Source organism: Myxine glutinosa, chromosome 8, assembly GCF_964187855.1.
Source record: "Myxine glutinosa chromosome 8, kmMyxGlut1.1, whole genome shotgun sequence".
Lineage (NCBI taxonomy): Eukaryota > Metazoa > Chordata > Myxini > Myxiniformes > Myxinidae > Myxine > Myxine glutinosa.
In genome coordinates this window covers 138561409-138587018 of record NC_136268.1, presented here as the reverse complement: position 1 = coordinate 138587018, position 25610 = coordinate 138561409, and the positions used below count along the sequence as shown (strand labels likewise).

The window sequence follows — 25610 nt, the reverse complement described above, 5'->3', positions numbered from 1 at the left end:
GTACTTTACAGGGGGAGCCAGGAATTCCTGGGAAACCCGGACCATCTGACGCTCGGGTCAGTCTCTTATGATTGTAATCATTGTCATTATCATAATATCAAAGATGATTTCAGATATGATAGAGCAGGAGGATGAAACAAATGTTCATATTTTACGGATAGGGATTCCTAAATACATATATTTTTGAGGTTTTATTTATTGGGGACATTAAAACATTCATCAATTGTTATGATGCACAGTGGGGTCCTTTCTAGAGTTAAATATCCTCTTTCTGAAAATAAAATAATTCCATCAACTAATCTCTATGATGCAGTAATTAAACTAAATGTAATAACCTCGTCATTGCATCATAAACTAGAACGGCACTCAGTAGAGAGCAAACCTCCGCCTGGTTGGCCGCCTTCATTTAATGGTGAAGAATCACTTAAAAATATTCTAAAAAGCTGGATCCAGATCCAGATCTTCACCAAAATTGAATCGATTCTTCCTTGTCAGACACCCAGCGGGTCCACTAAGTTTCGTCCAAATCCGTCAACGACTTTTTGAGATATCCTGATATGCATCATTTTTTGACCATATTTCCCAATTGTGAAGAATCACTTAAAAACTTCCAGGAGCCGGATCCGAAGCCGGATCTTCACCAAAATCTAATCATTTGGTCCTTGTCACATACGCTACATCTCTGCTAAATTTCGTCCGAATCCGTCCACAACCTTTTGAGATATTTTGTTCACGGACGGACAAACAAACAGGGGTGAAAACATAACCTCCATCCACCTTTGGTGGTGGAGGTAACAAGTGCTTGTGAATCGAGACTGTTATCCATAATGTCTTCTTGGGTCACAGCAGTGTCTAACCAGCACACGTGCTCCTGGTTCGGTCCATCTTGACTTGGCATAGTGACAAACTGCTATCAAATCTTTCACTTACCGCACACTCTGCAATCTTGCTTTGAGGACACGGTCTCCTGCGCCTCAGGTCCAAATCCCACTCCTGACACCTTTGTGACAGTTGTTGCCCATGGTAACTTCAGATGGCATGACGAGTCTTTAAATACCACAATCGCCTTTCGTACCCTTAACCTCGAGCTGGCTCTCAGGTCCAACGCAGTGTTATCATTACAGGTGAGGTTACCCTTATGAACAGGTATCATGCCGACAGTCACATGCTGGAGCTTACCTGATCAGCCATGTGGGACCATGCCATGTACCCCATTCCTTTATACAGCCCAATTGTATTAGACCAATTCGTCAACAGCTGTCATATATGCCACCATCGGGATGAGCAGGAAAAGTCAGGAAACATATGCTTTTTACCTCCGCCACCAAAGGTGGATGGAGGTTATGTTTTCACCACTGTCTGTTTGTCCGTTTGTCTGTCTGTCTTTGTCTGTGAACAAAATATCTCAAAAGGTTGTGGACGGATTTGGACGAAATTTGTCAGAGATGTAGCGTATGTGACACGGACGAAATAATTAGATTTTGGTGAAGATCCGGATTCGGATCAGGCTACTAGAATTTTTAAAGTGATTCTTCACCATTGGGAGATCGGGCCAAAAACGATACATAGCAGGATATGTCAAAAGCTTATAGATGGATTTGGACGAAACTTGTTGGACAGGTTGTGTGTGTAAAAAAATCCATTTCGGTGAAGATCCGGATCCGGATCTGGATCCAGCTCGTATAATTTTTTTAAGTGATTCTTCACCATTGAGTGATATGGTCAACCAGGCGGATCTATGCTCTCTACTGAGTGCCGTTCTAGTTATACATGTATTCAAATCTGGCATGTATTTACAAAGCAATACACAAAGCACATATATACAAGGCAACTCACATTCCCCTTATCCCCTATGTGTACAAACCTGCCTTTGGAGTCCTCAGCAATCACGTATCACTTTACAATATGGCCGGCCTCACCCATCTGAGAGAGAGAGAGAGAGAGAGAGAGAGAGAGAGAGAGAGAGAGAGAGACAGACAGACAGACAGACAGACAGACAGACGGAGACAGAGACAGAGAGACAGAGACAGATGGTGTATATGTAGCACTTGTAGCAGAGCCCCTCCGCACATCACGGCATCTCTGCAGATCTGACACAATCTACCTGTTGTGAGCGCTGCCGGGAATTCCCCACACATCTCGTGGATAAAGCTTTGAGGAGATGAAAACACTGTCATAGAAGAACTGCTCCTTTCACGTGTTCAGACGCATTGGGCTGCTGGGGTAGATTTTCCTTGGGTAGGGGGACACAGTCCTAGATGGGTCGCCACTCCGATGCAGGATTATCTTTTGGCTTATCAAAGGAGTATATTGTGCCACAAAAAGCTACAAAAAGTTATTATGGCGTATCGAACGAAGTTTGGCTTATCGAAAGAGATGCTGTGAAATTCCACTTGTAGGAAGTTTCTTAGAGGTTTCATGTTGCTGACCTTCCTGCCATTAATTATCGAGGCATGTCAGAAAGAGCCAAATTGTTCTGGGGTTACTTGGGGTGAAGCCTTAAGTTAGAATACTCTGACCAGTCATTAACTAGCAAGACAAATGCCCTGGTTAGAGAGAATCCTGGTCCACTGGTGTTTGTTCCCAATCCCCGAATGAATATCAATAACGATACTTGTACATGTCATGGAGAACGTCCTATTCATTTCGATTTGTCGTGCTGTATCAAATGATGTCTTTATTCTGCCCCGCCTTTCCTCTTCCTCCCCTTTTGTGCTATCTCTTATATCATTTCCTCATTGACTGTTTTATCTTTTTCACCTCGTCTTCCCAAAAATCAGGCTCTTCTCGGCTCACCTGGACCCAAGGTAAATGTTCATGTATCGAGTCATGACAGACTCACACATTTAAATAACCTTTTGTCATGTGACTCATATTTTCGCACCATTTCCAACCCCATTTTTTGCCATAGGGGGAGATGGGATTTCCAGGTTCTCCTGGCCTTGATGGAAAGCAGGTATCCACAATTTCCTCACACTCGAGATATCAGTCATATCATTTTAGGCTGTTTTACTCTCGTATTGTTGAGTCTGTCATCCTTAGATATTTGCTATTTATGCTGATGATAGTACTTTATGTTATCATATTACATGCTAATTTAATTGTGTTTTTCACTATATGAAGGCAACTGTACAAAAGTCCCCTTAGTAAAAACATGTAATTACTTATTTATATTACCATTAATTCTTTCTTTCATTCGGAGAGGTCGAGATATTGAATGAATGAATGTGTGGAAAAGGGAGAGGGTCAGTGTAGTTCAGTTGAGAAACTGTAGAACTTTGGAAAGGAATAATCTGCATGGAAAAGGGAAAAATTGGAGGGTAAAGAGGTGGTGAAGATGAAGCTTGTAGAAAAGGGAAAGGTCATTTTGAGAGGATTTAGAGAGGGGACAGAAGGGAATGTATGGAGGAGAGGTGGTAGATATCAGATTCTGCCAAATTCGTGTACATATTATTTAGATATCCACTTTTAATACTTTCATCATTTTAATATATTGCATTACCAAAACTAGAACGGAACTCGGAAGAGAGAATACCTCTGCCAGGATGGACAGTTTATGCTTTGAATCCCACTGATAGTCTGGATCTCGATCTGCATCCGAACTTAAATCAAAATCGAATAGGCTTGTCCTTGTCGCCTACCCAAATCTTCCACCAAGTTTTGACCAAATCCGTCCTTAATTTTTTGAGATATCATGCTATATATCGTCTTTGATCCTATCTCTCAATTATGAAGAATCACTTAAAAGTTAAAAAAAACATTCTCGTATCCGGATCCCGATCCCAACCTTAACCAAAATCTAATTGGCTTGTTATTGTCACCTACCCAACTCATCCAACAAGTTTTGTCATAATCTGTCGATAACTTGATGAAATGTCATGCTATATGTCATTTTTGTCCCTATCTCGGTTTTCCAGAAGACCTGGTTTCGATTCCTGGTCTGGGCATGTAATTTTCCCACATATGTCAATTTAATTATTTGTAATCCTGTTAATTAATCTTATTGCTTCACTTCGCCCCCAGTGGTGTTTATAATAGAGGACATGGATATGTCCCCTCCCATTGGAGAAAGACCCTCTCGTGTTCAGGCCGTTGGTGCTTCTATGGTTGGCAGCGAGTGCCCCGGAAGCATTGACGGAAAGAGTGGCAATTCTATGTGTGGGAAAATTGCATGCTCAGTCAGGGTCACCCAGATAGCTCAGATGGCAGAGCACTGGTACGGTTTTCCAGAGGACCTGGGTTGGGGTTCGATTCGATTCCTGGTCTGGGCATGTAATTTTCCCACATATATCAATTTAGTTATTTAAAAATTAAAATTTTCTCATATCCGGATCCGGATCTTCACCAAAATCGAATCTATTTGGCCTTGTCACACACCCAATATGTCCCCCAACTTTTCGTCGGAATATATGTCCATAATTTTTTCAGATATCCTGCTCACAGATAGACAAACAGGGGTGAAAATATAACCTCTGTCCAACTTCAGTGGCGGAGGTAATGATGTTGTTTTAAGAGGCCATTTGAATTCAATATCATGATCCTACCATTGTCTTTTCACATTATAGGGTGCCCCAGGGGTGGATGGTGCGCCCGGGCCCAAGGGAGACTTTGGACCTCACGGTCTTCCAGGATTGAAGGGAGACAAAGGGGGGTTCGGACTACCTGGACCACAGGTAGAGTTATTTCCTTAGAGTGACCGGTTTTCTCGGCTTGAATTTGAATATCAGTGGAGAGTGAAATAGATATGAGTATCATTGCCATTGTATGACAATGAAATGCTCTTTGCTCTGGAGGATATCTACATATTACACATGCAAAAATGTTGGAATGTTTGACCCCACCTTTCACATGTATAATATTTACTTGAATATGTCCCCCTATTGTATTTCGAGGAGTTAGATTGCAGAATGTTATGAGAAATGACAATGTTGAATCGGTCTGTGTCGACAGGGTGAAGTAGGACAGAATGGCATACCAGGGAAAGATGGAGCACCTGGACCTCGAGGTCCACAGGTAAATTAGTGAAGTGCTGCCTCATGAATACTTCAATTGTTGTTAAAAGGATAATTTATTTAAATGTTCATTTCCACCAAGAATAACAGGCACATTGAGGAGTAAATATGAAAGCATGGTGTCGTGAAGGCAGTAAGTTGTCCATTTGGGACCAAGCTCACTTGTGAACTGATGTTGTAAATTGTGAGAGATGTTTTGACCCATTTATTGTTTAATCCACAGTGTAGTTCAATCAGACGTTAACTTCCATGTTGCTGCATTACTAGTATGGGAGCAAGTCATTGTGGATGATGCCATATTCCGTCAGAAACATGTTCTCGGCTGCCCCTTCTGCAATCATGTCTCCAAACATTTCCCTCTTTTCTTTTCTTTTTTCCTTTTCCATACCTCTTCCAAACTCTCTTTTATCATACAAAGTTCAATGCCATCTTTCATACCTCACAGGGCTTAAAAGGAAAACCTGGGAACATCATAAGCAATCATAATCTCCCAGGCACAGTGAGTTTCTCCATTTGTCTTATTCAATGAAATTGTGCTTTGCTAACCAATCCACCTGCAATTCTAATTTTTGGTCTTTTGAACCAGATGAGCCTTCGTCAAGGACTTCCAGGTCCCCCTGGTCCTCCTGGGATTATGGTGAGTTCATCCCAGTTTTATAGCAATTGGGAATTTTCTACAGCTGAGTGATGGAGTAGGTTAGAGATCATGTGGTATCAGTCCTGCATTCATGTATATTTTTTTCTCGTTTACCACCACATTGGTGATGTCACATTATGGATGCTATCCCATGGAACTTCAATTTCAATGGTTATTTAAACACTTTTCTATTTCTCAGACATCTACTAATTTATATTTAACCAGACTAGGTGGGGTAATGGTTAGAGTGTCCACTCTGTGTCTAGGAGGTTAGCATGTCAAACCCTGACTGAGTAACAACAAAGACTTTATGTGCACCCTCCTCTCTTGACACTCAGCATTTAAAAAAGATAGAGCACGGACAGCCACCTTAGGTTGGCAAAACTAGCGCAAGTGTTGATGGGCCTAATGGCAGCGTCTTATGACGAAGTTCTTTCCATGAGAACATAATTACCCTGTGCTCTCGAAGCAAAAACTGGGTTAAGCGATCAGTGGCAAACATACATACGTACGTCGGTCATACATACATACATACATACATACATACATACATACATACAGTCACGTGAAAAAGTAAGTACACCCCATGTAAAGTTTTGACTTTTTCAACATATTTCAACATACAGCTATTTGATCTTCATTTCAACAATATTGATAGATAAAGGTGATATAATATAACAAATATCATGAAACATTTAGTAGTCCATTGTATAATTTAAATAAACATAAATGCAAATTTTGCATGTGGAAAAAGTAAGTACACCCCTACATTTATCACTACTTCAAATACCTAAAATTAGAATCGGGTGCACCAGCTCAGGTGCAAATGATTAGAACATCGTTAGAGAGGATCTTGGAGGAACCTGTCTTATTTAAACCTCAGATATTTAGTTTGGTTTGCTCTTTGTTGTTGAAGTGTGTGGCGTCACCATGCCTAGATAAAAAGAGCTCTCTGAGGCCTTCAGAAAGAAGGTTATAGATGCCTACGACTCTGGGAAGGGATTTAAAAAGATCTCCAAACAATTTGAAATCAATCATTCCACTGTCCGGAAGATCATCTACAAGTGGAGAAGATTCCCAACAACTGCCAACTTGTTCAGGCCAGGCCGCCCCAGCAAGTTCAGCCCGAGAGCAGACCGCAAAATGCTGAAAGAAGTCTCGAAGAACCTCAGAATGTCATCACGGGACCTGCAGGTAGCTCTTGCCACTGTTGATGTCAAAGTGCACGAGTCTATCATTAGAAAGAGGCTGCACAAATTTGATCTACATGGGAGGTGTGCCAGGGGGAAACCTTTGCTGTCCAGAAAGAACATCAGGGCAAGACTAAAGTTTGCCAATGAACACCGAGGCAAAGACCAGCACTTCTGGAACAATGTGCTCTGGAGAGATGAGTCAAAGGTAGAGCTATTTGGCCACAGTACCAGAAGACATGTTTGGCGAAAACCAAAGACAGCATTTGACCACAAGAACCTGATACCAACTGTAAAGCATGGTGGTGGAAATATTATGGTTTGGGGCAGCTTTGCTGCATCAGGGCCTGGGCAGCTCCCCATCATAGAATCCACTATGAATTCTTCATTGTACCAGAGGGTGCTTGAGGATAATGTGAGGCCATCTGTCGGAAAGTTGAAGTTCAACCGAAGGTGGACCTTGCAACATGACAATGACCCTAAACATACCAGTAAATCCACCAAGGAATGGCTTAAAAGAAAGAAATGGAGGGTTCTGGAATGGCCAAGTCAAAGCCCGGATCTAAATCCCATTGAGATGTCGTGGGGGGATTTGAAACGAGCTGTGCATGCAAGAAACCCCTCAAATATCGCACAGCTGAAAGAATTCTGCATGGAGGAGTGGGCAAAAATTTCTCCCAGTCGATGTCAGAGACTGGTAGACAGTTAGAAGAAACGCCTACTTGAGGTTGTTTCTGCCAAAGGGGGCAATACCACCTATTAGAGCCAAGGGTGTACTTACTTTTTCCACATGCGGAATTTTCATTTATGTTTATTTAAATTATACAATGGACTACAAAATGTAAATGTTTCATGATATTTGTTATATTATTTCACCTTTATCTATCAATATTGTTGAAATGAAGATCAAATAGCTGTATGTTGAAATATGTTGAAAAAGTCAAAACTTTACATGGGGTGCATGGCTGGGATGTCTTGTGGAGGACACACTTAAAGAGAGGGCAGGAGAAAGGACAGCTGCAAGCATATATAAACTAAAGAGTCGACCAACTTGCTGCTGCTGGAAGAGTGACAGTCCCAATGAATCAACCTCCTTCCCGTCTTGAGCTAAAATGGTGCAGACGCCAGAAGGCCATGTTTTCGACTCTCTCAAGAGGAGCAAGGTCTGACTGTACATACATACATACATACATACATACATACATACATACATAATTACATACATACATACAAACATACATACATACATACATGTCTGCATTTTAAAACTTCATTTTCTTGGCAAACGTTGGTCTTTAATTGACACAATTTTTTCACCATACGATGTGTCTGCTCATGTAGAATTTTGTATTGATTAGTATGACATCATAGGTCACATGGTACTGGCACTATTTTGTTGAAATTCATTTTCTCCGCAACCGTTGATCTGATTGACATGAAATGTTCACCAGAATATGCATCTACTCGTGCAGAATATTTAATAATTATGATGTCATAGGTCACGTGGTACGGGCACCTTCTTGGAAAAACGGAAAAACATTGGACCTGTATATCTCTGAAACTGCTCCATGTAAAAAAAAAACTTGAAACATGGCTCATTGTAAAGAACTCTGCATCGGTTTAAGCATTAATGATGACGTCATTGGTGCCTCCATTATGACGTCATAATTAGACCCGGACTAATTCGACTTGGTCTGATTAGTTTGAAATTTATTGAGCATGATCTACCCAACAATTATATTGGAGAATGTAAACTTATGACATCATTGGTCATGTGGTCAGTAGCCATATTGGATCAAAGAAGAAAAAAAAAAAACCTTAAAAAACGGAAGAGTTGGCTCACACCAAGTCGACTCCGGGGGATAAGTATTCTTTGAACACCATCTAGTTATTATTATTAATTGGTACATTACTTTGAACATGGTTAACTCACTATCGACCATTAATTCCTTTCATCTCTCTCTCTCTCTCTCTCTCTCTCTCTCTCTCCCTCTCCCTCTCCCTCTCCCTCTGTCATGGCAGGGGCCTCCCGGTTTGCCTGGACCCAAGGTGAGGTTTATGGGCTGTCCATATGGTTTTGTTACCTGTTTCCTTCTTGCAATCATTGGCATATCCCTGCACCAATACTCCCAACAAAATACAGTGGAATCTAATTTTGAGGAGGAACTGTCGTTCAGAAAATTTATCAAAATAATAGCAAAACAGTTAAAATTCCATCTCTTTCATTAATTCATTCAATCTTTTATAAATCTGTTTGCTTGTTTTCAATTTGACCCAATGTCCAAACAGCAATCTGGCACGCACTAATCCTTTCTTTACCTCTCTAGGACTGTACCTCTTAATGAGAGTCTAGTGCTGTATAAAAAAATGTGACATTTGCTAATTCCAGCAAATGGGATGCCAGATTCAACATCCATTTGATGGAAGGCGCAGCCATTCCACTCTGATGGAAGGCGCAGCCTCACCATGCATGCGAAACATCAGGACGATAATTTATAGCTGCATTGGGATTCAAGCCCAGGCTAGACAGCTCATGGATGAGTGATATACTGCTATAGCCTATCTTACCATTGGATCCCTAAAACTTAAATGGAATATCATGAAATCGTCAAAATTATTCTTTGAAGTATTTTCATATGGCCACAAATTCCTTTGGGTTCATATTGCTCAAGGTTCCATAATTTCCTGTTCTCCCTTATATACTTACTCCATAATTATAATGCTTCCATTGTCTTCTGATATTAGTTTCCATTTGGAATCTGTGTGCAATAATAACCCCATGATACTTAATTTCACCCCTTTTGCATCATGACTGGTAAGAATGACATGTGAACAATGCACTTTGCAAGGCAACATTGTGTGTTGTTGTAGGGTGACCTGGGTTTCGATGGCTTGCCTGGACCAAAGGGCGGCACTGGTACTAAGGGTGAACGTGGCGCCTTGGGTCTTCCGGTTAGTGCCACGGCCGCTTGTGCTAACGCTCGAGGAAAATGGAGCATGCAGCAGTCTTGTAGGATGACAGTGATTGTTTTATTGATTTTAATTGCAGTGAAGATAATTTTATTGATGTTGAGTAAATTAATTGCAAAGTCCCTTGTTTCAAATACCTCCTGATACTTTCATGAAATCAACTGAGAATGCCATTTTCTAAAGGAGGTAAGTGATTGAATAAGGTGGGGCAAGTTGGTGTTTCACTTTGTGTGTGTCCTCTTCAGTCCTTTGCTCAGTATATTGAACGTTTTTCATGTCAAGCTTCCCACGACACCATTAGCCAGAAAGCCCTCTGGGTTGGACGTTCAGGATACGGAATATATAACTAGGACTGAGGAGGTTGTATGCATAGGGTTCAACGGAGGGGTTTTACCCAATCATTCCCGACAGGAGCATATTGCCCCACCTTACTTTAATTACATCTACCCCACGATCGGGCCACATTGAAGTGTGGCACAAGAGCCACCTTTTGCATGCTTTTGTGGTGTGTCATGGTTTGCTGTGGTTTTTATGTGGCCATTAACTTGTGAGCCTCACTTAATTCCCACCGTGGCGTAGCACATCACATGGGCAGGCCATTCTTTCGGCCACATGTTTCCCATCAGCAGGGTCTCCCTCAATGTCCACGCGGCCATCTGGCGCTCGATTGCTAATCCTCTCAGCTTTGATGCTCCGGTAATTATCCAAAATCTCAAATTTTGCTTCCAAGTGATCTTTCCCTCAACCTGAATCTCTTTCAGAACTATCAACCCATTTTGAGTTGGTTGGGTTGTAAATGTATCCATTCCAGGCGTCTTGTTGAGGTAATCCGAAGGTTAAAGTTCACTGATGTATCCCTTAAATGAGCACAGTAAGTCACCTGTTGCCAGCTCTTCTTTCCTTGAAAGCCTTTTTTTTTGCCCAATCAGTGTGTTTCAAGCCGTAGGTGTTCAAAGTAAAACAAGATGAATAACACATGAAATTGGCCTGATCTGGGTCTGGTTTATCTTGCGTAACTTGTCAACATCAAGAATGATGCCACTTTGATGAAGAACATTGAAAACAGAGTATAATTCATTAATTAGTTGAAGTTAAAAAAAACATATTTAAAACAAATGACCTGCATTTCATTAACTACAGAATATAAAACTCCTCAGAAAATAAAACTCCATAATGTCTCTCCTACTCTGAAATCCCTGAACACCCCTCTTCTATCCCACAATTATTTGTTGTGTACTCTTTTACTTTCACCTTCTCCAACACTTCCTTTTCTCCCCCCTCTCCTGGCTCATTCGCAGGGCCACATCTCACCTCTTTACCCACACTTACAGTTCTAATAAACTATACACCCTCAACCAACCCTTGCTCAACAACTGTCGGGGACGCCTCTTCGTGGTGGTTGTACCGCCCAATGCAAGCTGGGGGCCACATATTCCCCATTATTCCCTGCTTCCGAGATTCTCAGGGCAGTGCAGTCATGGTCAGAGTGCCGATCGGTCCCCATGAACCAGCCCTTTTCATTTTGTCTCTGACTCTTCTCTCTCTCTCTCCCTCTCTTCCTCTCTCTGTCTAACTCTGTCATGGTCCTGACTTGCAGGTGGGAGTGCGCCATCCCGGATGTGGGAGATCTCTGGGTCACTGCTCGGAGATTGATCAGCTGTCTCCCTGCTGCGGACTTGTTTGAGATAACTGTCCAGGGCTATACAACAACAACAACAGCAATAACAACAACAACCCTTGCTCACTCTCTGTTGACATGCTCAACTCTGCATTGCTGAAATGGGTTGATTGAAATGTGACCAGACCAGCACAGGTCCAAAAATAACACCTGCTCCCTGCTCACTCACCCCCCTTCTCACCTTTCCCTGCTTACCTCCACCAGCGTCCTCTTGTGTTTGCTTCTCTCTCTCTCTCTAACCAACTGGTCCACCAAAATCAGAGGTTGCACTTTAAACCTCTGACTCGGATATTGTATGTCTTACTGAAGCACATCTTTCACAGAATGTTCCGGACTCTTTTTGTGTGCCTCCTCTGCTGTGACGTGCCTGATCCCACACTGATTCTGGTGTCGCTGTGTATGTTTGTTCTTCTCCCACCCTATGGAGTACATTTGCCTTCTTGGGCCTTTCTGTAACAATCTATTCTTTGTTTGTGTGGTCGGCCTTCCGCCACACCGATAATTAATGATTCCATGTACGAGACTCTCCACAAACCATTCTCTCTGTGGTCCTCTCACTCCTATGCACCCTTCCTTAATCTGTGAAGACATTAATTGCCACCATGATAGCTGGCTTGGTATTGGTTGACATGTCAGCATTTGGCCAGGTAGCTAAACCATTCTGTGAAAGGACTGGTCTTTCTCTGTGTGTTTCTTTTCCAACACAAATCTCCCCATATGGCAACCATTCTTTCCTGGACCTTGTCCCATCAAATCTTTCCTCAAAATTGTTCTGCTCCTTCTCAGCTTCTCTCGGCTCTTCTGATCATGTATTGGTAAAATCAGATGGATGTCTCTTTGGCAGTTATTGAGAACCCACAAAGTGCAGACGTGTGCATATTGGTAATGATGATTGATTTGGCCTAAAATAAACCCTCCAGTCAAGACTGGTCCATTATCACATCAGCTCCAAACATTGATTGTTCCTGGAATAGATTTTACAAGAGACTAGTTTCTCTTTGTCACAAGTTAATCCCATCACATATTCAACTTTTTTGTCCATCATCTCGACTCTGGTACACTGATGTATGTGGTGAGCCCATCGCAAGTAAACAACTTACATTCTCCTTCCGGAAGGCAAGCCCAACTGATGGTAACCTGTAGTCCCTCCACACAGCTCAGAAACACTGTGTATCTGTCCTACAGTCACATGAAAAAGTAAGTACACCCCATGTAAAGTTTTGACTTTTTCAACATATTTCAACATACAGCTATTTGATCTTCATTTCAACAATATTGATAGATAAAGGTGATATAATATAACAAATATCATGAAACATTTACATTTTGTAGTCCATTGTATAATTTAAATAAACATAAATGCAAATTTTGAATGTGGAAAAAGTAAGTACACCCTTGGCTCTAATAGGTGGTATTGCCCCCTTTGGCAGAAACAACCTCAAGTAGGCGTTTATTATAACTGTCTACCAGTCTCTGACATCGACCTGGAGAAATTTTTGCCCACTCCTCCATGCAGAATTCTTTCAGCTGTGCGATGTTTGAGGGGTTTCTTGCATGCACAGCTCGTTTCAAATCCCCCCCCACAACATCTCGATGGGATTTAGATCCGGCCTTTGACTTGGCCATTCCAGAACCCTCCATTTATTTCTTTTCAGCCATTCCTTGGTGGATTTACTGGTATGTTTAGGGTCATTGTCATGTTGCAAGATCCACCTTCGGTTGAGCTTTACTTTCCGACAGATGGCCTCACATTATCCTCAAGCATCCTCTGGTACAATGAATAATTCATATTGGATTCTATGATGGTGAGCTGCCCAGGCCCTGATGCAGCAAAGCTGCCCCAAACCATAATATTTCCACCACCATGCTTTACAGTTGGTATCAGGTTCTTGTGGTCAAATGCTGTCTTTGGTTTTCGCCAAACATGTCTTCTGGTACTGTGGCCAAATAGCTCTACCTTTGACTCATCTGTCCAGAGCACATTGTTCCAGAAGTGCTGGTCTTTGCCTAGGTGTTCATTGGCAAACTTTAGTCTTGCGCTGATGTTCTTTCTGGACAGCAAAGGTTTCCTCCTGGCACACCTCCCATGCAGATCAAATTTGTGCAGCCTCTTTCTAATGGTAGACTCGTGCACTTTGACATCAACAGTGGCAAGAGCTACCTGTAGGTCCCGTGATGACATTCTGGGGTTCTTAGAGACTTCTTTCAGAATCTTGCATCTGCTCTCGGGCTGAACTTGCTGGGGCGGCCAGGCCTGAACAAGTTGGCAGTTGTTTGGAATTTTCTCCACTTGTAGATGATCTTCCGGACAGTCGAATGATTGATTTCAAATTGTTTGGAGATTTTTTAAAATCCCTTCCCAGACTCGTAGGCATCTATAACCTTCTTTCTGAAGGCCTCAGATAGCTCTTTTGTTCTAGGCATGGTGACGCCACACACTTCAACAACAAAGAGCAAACCAAACGAAATGTCTGAGGTTTAAATAAGACAGGTTCCTCCAAGATCCTCTCTAACGATGTTCTAATCATTTGCACCTGAGCTGGTGCACCTGATTCTAATTTTAGGTATTTGAAGTAGTGATAAATGTAGGGGTGTACTTACTTTTTCCACATACGAAATTTACATTTATGTTTATTTAAATTATACAATGGACTACAAAATGTAAATGTTTCATGATATTTGTTATATTATATCACCTTTATCTATCAATATTGTTGAAATGAAGATCAAATATCTGTATGTTGAAATATGTTGAAAAAGTCAAAACTTTACATGGGGTGTACTTACTTTTTCACGTGACTGTACAAAGGGCCAGGGCTAAACATCAGGCTCACCTGCAATCCAATTTCAAATATCAGGCTCACCTGCAATGCAGATTCGCCAGCCTCTAAACATCTTCCAATGTCTAATGTGAGCTTGCCAGGTCTACCTCTAGAGCACGCTCCCCTTCCATTCATAATCTCTGAAAGGACAGAGTAATGTTGGACACAGTCTTTTTGACTGAAGCCAGAGTTCACATTCTCTGCTTTTTCTTCAGCAAAGGTTCCAAATCCGTCCCTTCCTGTACCCCATTACAGAATGCTCCCGGTAGTATGTGGACTCCCCCCCCCCCCCCCCCCCCCCAATCCCCCACCATAGCAAGAATTTTCTTACTGAGCCCTACTCCTCTTCTGCAATCAGTCCTGATATGACCCAAATGCTCTAGTCCTCAAGAATGTGCTTCAGTCCTAATATACCCTCTCTCCTCTCTCTTTCATAGGTTCTCTATTTTGGAAGGTTACAAACAGTATGCCTATCCCAAAGAAATACTCCAAAATGGATCCCTTCAACTATAGACCCAACAGCCTTCTCCCCACAATAAGCGAAGTCATTTAAGTCAATCATTGCATCCGAGCTCAAGAATTTTCTCTTCTCTTATCTCACTAATCTCTGACAAACAGTTTGGCTTCCGACCTGATTTCTGCCTTGGATATGCTACTCCTTCTGACACAGCAGTGTATGGATGCCCTGAACCATATGCAAGAAGATAGGCCAATCTCGCTAGATGTCTCCTTTGACAATGTCAGGCATCTCGCCTTTGATGCTGTCTGGCATCCATAAACAGGTTAAGAATGCAGGTGAGACTTCCCTTTTCTAGGATGCGCAGGGTGGAAGAAGGACTCAAACCTTTGCAAATCAGGTGCAAGACGAGAGCCAGTGACGAAGTTGGTCCAAATACGAGGTAAAACTGCCACAAACAGCGCCAGTGACGAGTGTAACCCAAGATTCAGAAAGTCAAACGGAGCACAATGAAAATGAGCCATGAGGAAGGCCAGCAATGACGAGCCCCTCTTTACCAGGCGTCGTGGTGCTCTTTATCCTTTTCAGATGAGGCCTCTTGTTCCACTCTTCATCCTTTCTCCAGGCTCTTCTTCTTCACCCCCTTCAAGTGAGGTGGCTCCTTCCCTTCTCCAAAAACAGGATGATGCCAGCTTGGGCCAATTCCACAGAGACAAAGCCACAATCAATGTCTCCTCACAAAACTCCTCCATGACCAGCTTGCCCTCCTTCCACAAGCTCCTTTCTGATCTCCCCTTCTCTTCTTCCTCCTGGGTGGAGTTCTTCTCTGGGCCATCCCACCCATGGGGCGACCACAATAAAAAATAAATGTACATTGGCACTTCTGGCTCCATAGCACACTGTGCCACCATGGCTGACACACACTGGCCTGACAGATCGTGATGGCTTTGTCACACACATTTGACACATGTGTCTCTCTCATGAGAAATCCTCACCTAGCCCCATCCACAAACAAGAGGTGTTTACACACAAAATTAATGTCTACCCTGTCTATAAATTACATATGATGCCTCCTCAGCATCACGTTTCAAACGACTTACTCTGACAGGTCCCTATTACATGGCAATCTAACCTACTCAAAATACATTGACCATAGTACACTTACCACAATCTAGTTATGGACCCCTCCCATCCCCCTTCAACATTACGATAAAACGGATTCTATTGAAACCAACTCGACCGTTTTGCCAATAACTCCACTGTGTGCAGAACGATACATCCCACTTGTGAAGGATTGGCCACTGCTGAATCGTTTTTGTCAGACCTGACAAGATAAGCTGCTTGTCAAATACTTTGTCATGTATGCAGTGCAAATGTTCACCGTTGTATCCCTACACCGGGACCGGGTTGTATCCCTACGGCAGAGCTCGGATGGCGCTGCTGTGAATCGGGCCTTGATCGGCAGAGTGAATAAACGCGTACGACAATTGATCGCAGTTTGTCGAGATACTTTACATGGCGACGAGGATGGGTCTCGTCGTTTATTCACTCTGCCGATCAAGGCCCGATTCACAGCAGCGCCATCCGAGCTCTGCCGTAGGGATACAACCCGGTCCCGGTGTAGGGATACAACGGTGAACATTTGCACTGCATACATGACATACTTGGAACATGACGTTGCATGCTGGCAAGTCACACACACTCGCAGTCTCTCCACAAGGATCCGTAGACCGTAATCAAACGATCCAATCTACCTCTCCCAACAGCCACTTAAAGAGGTGTGCAGTCCCTGGGAATCCTCGACATCACTATCTGCCATAACCTTTCATGGGATGTTCACATCACCAAGCAAGCATCAAAGATTAGTCACTGCTGGGGTATTCTCTGCAGAGCTAAGGCATTCCTTGGTCGGACCAAGCTCATCACGGTGTACAAGACTTTCATATCGACTTCCATGGAGTATGGCTCTCCACTCACGACCTTGCTCCTCTTGAGAGAGTCGAAAACATGGCCTTCTGGCTTCTGCACCATTTTAGCTCAAGACGGGAAGGAGGTTGATTCATTGGGACTGTCACTCTTCCAGCAGCAGCAAGTTGGTCGACTCTTTAATTTGTATATGCTTGCAGCTGTCCTTTCTCCTGCCCTATCTTTAAGTGTGTCGTCCACAAGACATCCCAGCCATGCACGCATTCCTCAAGAAATCATCACTTGCTCAGCTTCTCACAAAGTCCAGGCTGTCTGCACATCTGCATTCATTCGTCCCCTTATGCCCCCGATTGTGGAATAGTCTCCCTATGTCCGTTATCTCATCCCCCTGATTATGGAATAGTCTCCCTATGTCCGTTATCTCATCCCCCTGATTGTGGAATAGTCTCCCTATGTCCGTTATCTCATCCCTTTGATTGTGAAATAGTCTCCCTATGTTTGTTATCTCATCCCCCTGATTGTGGAATAGTCTCCCTATGTCCGTTATCTCATCCCCCTGATTGTGGAATAGTCTCCCTTTGTCCATTATCTCATCCCCCTTATTGTGGAATAGTCTCCCTATGTCCGTTATCTCATCCCCCTGATTATGGAATAGTCTCCCTATGTCCGTTATCTCTTCCCCCTGATTGTGGAATAGTCTCCCTATGTCCGTTATCTCATCCCCCTGATTGTGAAATAGTTTCCCTATGTCCGTTATCTCATCCCCCTTATTGTGGAATAGTCTCCCTATGTCCGTTATCTCATCCCCCTGATTGTGAAATAGTCTCCCTATGTCCGTTATCTCATCCCCCTGATTATGGAATAGTCTCCCTATGTCCGTTATCTCATCCCCCTGATTATGGAATAGTCTCCCTATGTCCGTTATCTCATCCCCCTGATTGTGGAATAGTCTCCCTATGTCCGTTATCTCATCCCCCTGATTGTGGAATAGTCTCCCTATGTCCGTTATCTCATCCCCCTGATTGTGGAATAGTCTCCCTATGTCCGTTATCTCATCCCCCTGATTGTGGAATAGTCTCCCTATGTCCGTTATCTCATCCCCCTGATTGTGGAATAGTCTCCCTATGTCCGTTATCTCATCCCCCTGATTGTGGAATAGTCTCCCTATGTCCGTTATCTCATCCCCCTGATTGTGGAATAGTCTCCCTATGTGTTATCTCATCCCCATGATTGTGGAATAGTCTCCCTATGTCCGTTATCTCATCCCCCTGATTGTGGAATAGTCTCCCTATGTCCGTTATCTCATCCCCCTGATTGTGAAATAGTCTCCCTATGTCCGTTATCTCATCCCCCTGATTATGGAATAGTCTCCCTATGTCCGTTATCTCATCCCCCTGATTGTGGAATAGTCTCCCTATGTGTTATCTCATCCCGCTGATTGTGGAATCATCTCCCTGTGCCTGTTATTTCATCCCCCTGATTAGGAATAGTCTCCCTATGTTTGATATCTCATCCCCCTGATTGTGGAATCATCTCCCTATGTCTGTTGTCTCATTCTCCCCACTTCAATCTTTAAAATGTGCTTCCCATCACCATGTCATGCGCTCACCCATGCACATCCACAATCTCGTCCACACACGCTTGTTCTTTCCCATTGCATTTTGATCAAAGTGGTTAGTTAAACACAGTCAAAGCAATAACATTTAGAAGACTTTTAATTCATTTTATCAGTGAACGTTGTACAGAAGGAAAACAATGCAATGTCTTGCAGGGCACAGGCCTGTCTATGATTGTCTATGATTATGTTGCTAATCATAGCAGACAATGGTTTAGCATTGTGGAGGGATACCAACACGAGTTTATCGAAGAAGCGAAGAGTGGACGCTGATTGCTGAGTGTTTAACAACAAGTGGACTTCAAAATACTTTAACAGACATTTGGACAATCTGGCAAACACAAACTCACTATTACCTCTGTGATTGTCATGCGAAAACGTCTTAACGCATTAAAATTTAATGGCTTACCGTTCACGCATCATGAATTCAAAAATGATTTTGATGATGAGGAAATTTTATTACAAAACAGATATGCGACCTGTGTGACTTGACATACCGAAATTCTTATGTGGCCCACCCGCAAAAATGAGTGCCCACCTCGGCCCAGCTTTGTCGTTTTGCTCCTCCATGAGTGGAGACCCTTGTTAAAAAAAAAAACAACCAATGTAACCCTGTCTTTATCTGCATATCATTCTGAGAGGCAATTGATCAGCATTAGAATTTCATGTATCCTGCAATTTTCCAATACTGCATCATATGCTTGAACCTCAGAACGTTTTTCCAGCTGCACAGCAAAAATGTGCAGCTTTCCAGTTTTTGCCATGAAAAAAAAAATTACCAATAAGAAAATGCCTATGATGTGTTTTACTGCTTTCCGTCACACGAAGAACCCAAACCACTACCGAGTAGATTTGGGAAGGCTCTATGGTCACATGGGTTTGCCATCCCTCATCCTTGCTGTGCACCGCCACCATTTCCTCAGCCATTTCACTGAACGCTTTACCTTGTGTTTTCCATGCTCGTCACACTAACCCCATCCCAACACCTCCCCTAGGGGGCTTCGGGCTTAGATGGGCATCCGGGGATGCCGGTGAGTAGCCCTACTCAAGCCCCTCTCCACTCTTGCTTATCGGCTAATGCAATGCACGTATCCCTGGCTGCGTTCATCAAGTTGCATTTATTTACAGATGATTCTTGGAAAAATTTACCATTTGTACTCCTTGCTTATCGGAATGCCAGTGCACAAACCATCATCAATCATCAATCTTCATGCTTCATTTCAGGAAGCTAAATTTGTTTTGGATAAATTCTATATATTGGCAATGAGATACCTTTGGCAACTTTTGAGTATCATTGCTTGTAGTCGATTTAGAACATCTTGCCTTTTCACAAAGCACTCTCCATCATGAATTAATTTTATACCTTTTTGTTTCATGCTGAGTAAACGTTGTAATGGATCACTCGTGTTCAAAGGTCTTGGTGGCTGAGGTGGAGTTTGGTGGTAAACCGATACCCGTGAAGCACTCGGATTTTCCACATCCTCCGAGGGAAAGCGAAAGCTTAGCCAGAGGAGATATCTGGAAAAGTCAATATCTGAAAAAGTCAATATCTGAAAATCAATCTTGGAACTCGTGTGATCAGCTTAATCGTGCAGAAAACAACGGGGATCAAAAAGGGGGAAGTGACATCAGTATGATGTGATTGAAACTTTTAAGTAGTAACAATGAAAATGGTTATTTCTAAATTATTGGACAAAAAAAAGATTACGGCCTTTCAGGTTTTGTGATGTGGATCCATTTGGGTGGGAGGTTGTTTGGGGGCCTTGGGTGTTTAACTGACGTAGACTAATTCCTCGAACCACCATCAGCCCAAAACCTTTGTTGCTGTCTCTGTGATCCCCATAGCATCTCCTCACAACACTTGGTTTCAGTAAGGCGCTGGTTGCTACCTGGATGAACCCAAATGGATGAGAGGCAGAGAAATGGAGATTCTTGAGGAAGTGAATGGCAGGAAGGGGAGTGATGCAGCAGGAAAGGAGGAGAAGAGAGACAAATCGGAGGGAAATTATCGAGAAAAGAATTTTTTTGTTCTGAATTGGTGGAACTAATTGAGGTTCAAGAGTGACATTGACAATCTCACCTATGGAGTGCTGTTTCGGTCTGGAGGAGAAGTACGTGATTGACCAAAACCAAGATGGGTTGGCTTGACCTGCTCTGGAACAGACTTCCGTTTCCACGAGCATTTTCCATCCATTCCACGGGCCTGTCCATCCCACCATACATCGGCTCTGTGCTGAAAAACGAGGTCCTCCGTGGCTTAGTACCTCCATTCCTCATTCCTGCCAATCACCTCATCACTGCCAAATGGCACCAACCTGCCACATCATACTGCCCTTTTATTCAGGACATTATGATTGGTGCTTTGCATGTTTGCCTGCTTAACTGCCATCTATTGGTGTATTTTTAATTATTATTTATACCTTAAGGAATGTTTTTCTTTTCCAATATTTTGAACACAATGTGTTGATCTTGTCTTGTTCGCGTAAACCTTGTAGCTGTTAATTAAAGTGGAAATCTGGAGTTTGTGTTGGGGTTATGGGTAAGGGAGGGGAGGGTGGGCAGTTCCAAAAGTGGGCAGAGGTTATTTCTCTTAGAAAACTTGTAATCCAGTATAGTGAAAGAGAATCTCCTTTGCCTTTTTTTTTCACTGGGGGTGAATGGGCTGGGGAGGAAGAGGGGAGCTGGGGTGGGTGAGAGGGCTTGACACCCCTTATTTCCCCAGTCTAATCACCGCTCTTGGTGTTTTTCATGTAATTTTATGATTTGAAGTTCCTGCAAAATGACACCATTCGATGCAAGATAAAGCGTTTCCCTTTATTCAAGGCAAAGACTTTACCGGGTGTTTGATAAATTGCATTGCCTTTCGATAAAGACTACAAGTAATCTACTCAGCTCTAGATTGGACTCGTAATGCACTGAAGAATGCTGATTGTCACGAGCAATAAAAACAACTTTGTCGGTGGACCATGAAACCTCCCTCCCGTCTCTCTAGCTCCAACCGAATAATTTTTTTAAATTCCGCTGATACCTGGGCAGCGGAGAATTTTAGTGCTGGCAGTGGCTAACCATATTGTAGAGTTAGAAAATGAATAAGGTATTGATCAAGTCTGTGGAGATGTATAAAAATACACAATTATTCATTATTTTATTATACGTACACAAAAACTGGTTGTAATTGGGAAGATTCGTATTCAAAAGTGATAGCACTACCAAGCAGTATAGCTGACCAACCAGCACGGCTCAGGTCCGGAGTTTCGACCACCGAGGGGTCTTCATCTTGGACTGCGCAGGAATTGTGTGCTCGGTGTTAGGTATCCTCTCAAGGGAGCCGAGAGTGGGACATCACATGGCTACAGCATGCGGATTGTTAGACCCTACGTCATTTTCATCATCGCCCATTTTGACGGTGTTTTGATGAAGACCACTCGATGGTCAAACATTGGACCAGAGGCTTGCCTACTGGGCAGCTATACTACTTGGAAGTGCCTTCAGTTTTGAATATCTACTCTAGTTATTTTATCATGTACGAGACGAGCAATAGGATAACTCAATTGGTAAGTGTGACAAACTCATGACATTAACGTGAGTCGCTAGTGTGTGAAGAAGAGTATGTAATTATAGGTGATGTATCTCCTAGAACCAAGTGCATTTGCAGGTTTAACATATATATGCGGTGCTGATTTGTCGGATAGTGTCAGCCATTCTCGTTTGGTTGGCTGAGACACTCACACTGTACTATAAACACAGCTTTGGTCTGATTCCACCTCCTGTCTGACCTCACGCTTCCTGTCCTATCAGTCATATGGCCCTGTCAAACACTAACATGTTGCACACATTTAGGTAATAGGTATATCCAATCGGACCACTTGACTAGGGGGATCTTTGGAGGAGATGTGGAAACTATCTACCCAAGACGTCTCATCTTAATTCATAAAGCGAGACCCGAACACGCCGTTACTTCCTTTCTTCTTCCCCGAGTTGCAACCTAAGGGAATGGAAAACCCACCGCATGTGTCTATAACAAATGAAGCACCAAATAATTTACTGCAAACAGCGAAATGCAGGATTTTTTTACTCAACGATGTCGACGATAGGAGGAAAGTTTGAACCACCGACACTCCCGAGCTTTCTTGGAGCATCATCGGGGGCAACCGATGTTCCTCCAAGTCAACTCGCAATTGTTCTGCGTGAAGTATATGCTTGGGAATATATAACGATGATTAAAGGACCTTCATAATTCGAATAAGGGCATGATTATGATTTTTAAAATGTCATCACTCCTGAAAACAATGTTCTTAAGGACCTGCAGATGAAGCTTCTAGAGCTTTTGCAGGATTACGGAATGTCGTATGGAAGCAGGTATTCAGCCCTCCATGATGAATCGGCAATGTCCAAGAGGTCTCCATTTGAAGATTCCTTCTAAAGCTTGAGCACGCACGGTTGTTGCCAATCTGTAAAGTCCAATTTCAAAACATGAGTGCCCTATGACGTTGTTTCAATCTTGATTCGCTGCTTAGATCCAGTGACAAAACAAGGGTCAATGCAAAGGAAACTTAATGAATTTCAGGCATTCAAGGATTTTCAAATGCAATCCTAGACCAGAAATATCATGGTCTCCTTCATTTATTCTGGGATTCTCTTGGGTTGATTCTACACATTGACGGGCCATTTTTTTTTTTTTTTTTTTGTATACTGAATCGAGGCTCGTGAAAGAGCTAACATTTATTTCACAAACAAATCAACCAGACAAACAAAACACACAAAAAGAGGGAGCGGAAGACAAGATGGGGAGAGAAGGGGAAGCACACAACCACAACATTTGAGAGCAGGGAGAAGTGTGGGAGGGGGAGGGCGGGGGGGAGAGGTATAAAACACAAGGGGACCGAAATTAGCGGGGGTAGAAAAGATCAAGGTTTTGGATGGGGGAGGATAAGAGATGGTGGTGAACAGCTGTTTTAAAGACCTGGAGGGATGAGTGGGATTGAAGAGAGTGAGCGAGTTTGTTCCAGAGGCGGGAGAAAAGAGGAATGAAGGAGTGAAGGTGAGCAGAAAGTCTTGATTTTGGCAGTTTAACCATAAGAGGGTTGCAGGCAGATCTTGTGCGACCTGTAGGAATATTTGGGGGACAGAGCCCAGAGAGGGCTGGGGGGGCAAGGCCAGAGAGGAGTCGGTAGAAGACGGAAAGACCACCAACCTGCCTGCGGTGAGTGAGTGAAAGGCCCTTGGACTTATCATCAGGATCTCATCAGGTGGATCAGGATTTAAGATGAGATTTGCATTAAAGCATTTTTGGAGACGACTGTATTGATACTAAAATAATACAAAAGTGTCACAAGGACATTCTGCAAATAATTTAAGGAGATTCCAGAACTGTAGTTTGCTGGTTTTATTTATTTATTTATTTATAGTTTACTAATGCAGTTGCCCTCTTCATATTGCATCCCATCTACATGGTTGATTGCACAGAGCAATCTATCAGAGGTGGGTGTAACAGCTCTGGGTGTCCATGATGAATTGCCAAAGTCTCAGAGGTCTCCATTTGAGGATTCCTGCTAAAGCTGAACACGCGTGGTTGTTGCCAATCTGTGGAGTCCAGTTCAGGGAAACTTTATTTTTAAATAAGGTACATATACAGGGTGTTTCAAAAAGAGTGATACAACTTTAAACGTTTATTTACAAAGAAACAGGAACCTCAGGAATGTGAACCAAACATTCCTTGAAAGCTTATGACATGGTATTTTCTCGAACTTATTGCTATTGCATTAAGTCACCGCTTGAGTCAGTGAGAGCCCAAGGACTGAATTTGGCATTTACGCAAAATCCTTGTAATTAACGTTCTCGATGTGTGCCCCTCCACGGTTCAAACAGGCATTGATCCTGACTCCAAAGTTCTGTCCAGCTTTCCTGTCGGTCTCATGTGGCATTGCCTGGAGGTACTCTGACACCTCCTGCTTCAGATCATCCCGTGTGGCAGGGCGATTGACGAAGACAGAGCGGTCGGTACCCAGGGCAACGAGGCGGTTTCTGAAGAGCTGCTGCAGGAAAGTGATGGTGTCACCAGCTGTATGCGGGGGTGCACCATCCTGCATAAACCAGGTCATGCTGCGCTGGTTTTGGGTGACCTTTTGGGATAAATCATTATGGAACTTCTGGAGCACGACCAGGTAGCGCTCACCATTGATCATCACCGTTCTACTGTTGTGTTTTCTCAAATAAGTAAGGCCCTAGCATTCCCCATCTGGCATTGAAGGCGCAGAAGCAGGTGACCTTAGGCCGTTATAGGTACCTCTCAGTGATCTCATCAGGTGGTTCTGCCCCCCAGAAAATGTTGTTTTGGTTGTTGATTTAGTCTCCGACCACAGAGCCACCACTTTTGTCTTCTGCTCCACTGTCAATGGTATAGTTGAGCTACAGAGCTAGAAATCCCAGGGAGCAAATACCACGATTACACCACCAAACCCTGGAAAGGAAAACGGTACAGGTCAAAAAACAAAGAAATGGCAGGAAGCCAGTTGTATCAATCTTTTTGAAACACCATGTATACAGGCCTGACAGGAACTGGTATGGCCTAATGAACAGGAAGTGCGCAGATTTCAAGCCTCGTAACATGGGACCTCCAGTGCAAAACAACATGTATATGTGGCTATTGTTTACGGTATCACCAATGGGTTTATATGGTTACTACAGGCAAGGATATATTGAGAGGACAAGCTATATATAGGGGTAGCACTGTGCAAGCCGAGAATATCTGCTACAGATGACTTCATACGAAGGCAAAACGAAAGCAACAATTTCTAAGTTATTCCACGTTATCCAAATTAATTATTCCTTGGAGCAAAAGTTCATCAGGGAAAGTGTGATTGCATATAAAACTCTGCAGCCATGATTACTAAGCAGGATAGGCACTAATTAAACAAATTAAACTTTTAAAAACTGATATTAGAACCTTGTCAAATTAATTTATTTTATCTGTCGTACTCCAAATGGCTTAGCGGTTAGGGTGCTGGCTTGGGATCCTAGGATCCTGGGTTCGAATCCCGGTCGATCGCTGAATTAACGCCAGGGGGGTTGACTCAGCCTGTCATCCTTACAAGGTCGGCAAATTGAGTACCAGCTTGCTGGGATGAATGATCACGGTGTGTACCCCGATTTAGAATAGGTACACCGTATCCCTGCGCATCATAAGAGCGTGACCAAGGGTTGGCGTCAGGAAGGGCATCCGGCCATAAAAACATTGCCACAAACAGGGAACCATGATTGTCATGGGGCCCGCAAGGCTAACCCCCGCTCTAGTGGGGAAAAT

The 25610-nt window shown here is 43.0% G+C and overlaps 1 protein-coding gene across 1 annotated transcript in view; it reads left to right on the top strand.

Moving 5' to 3' along the window:
• The window catches only part of LOC137432941 (uncharacterized), a 135006-nt gene that overhangs the window by 79448 nt on the left and 29948 nt on the right, over positions 1-25610 (top strand). The window contains exons 22-31 of the mRNA XM_078783760.1: positions 12-56; positions 2781-2807; positions 2912-2956; positions 4566-4673; positions 4951-5013; positions 5458-5511; positions 5599-5649; positions 8862-8888; positions 9711-9791; positions 19303-19338. Of these exons, the coding sequence (XP_078639886.1) occupies positions 12-56; positions 2781-2807; positions 2912-2956; positions 4566-4673; positions 4951-5013; positions 5458-5511; positions 5599-5649; positions 8862-8888; positions 9711-9791; positions 19303-19338 (537 nt within the window). The remainder of the gene's footprint in view (positions 1-11; positions 57-2780; positions 2808-2911; positions 2957-4565; positions 4674-4950; positions 5014-5457; positions 5512-5598; positions 5650-8861; positions 8889-9710; positions 9792-19302; positions 19339-25610) is intronic.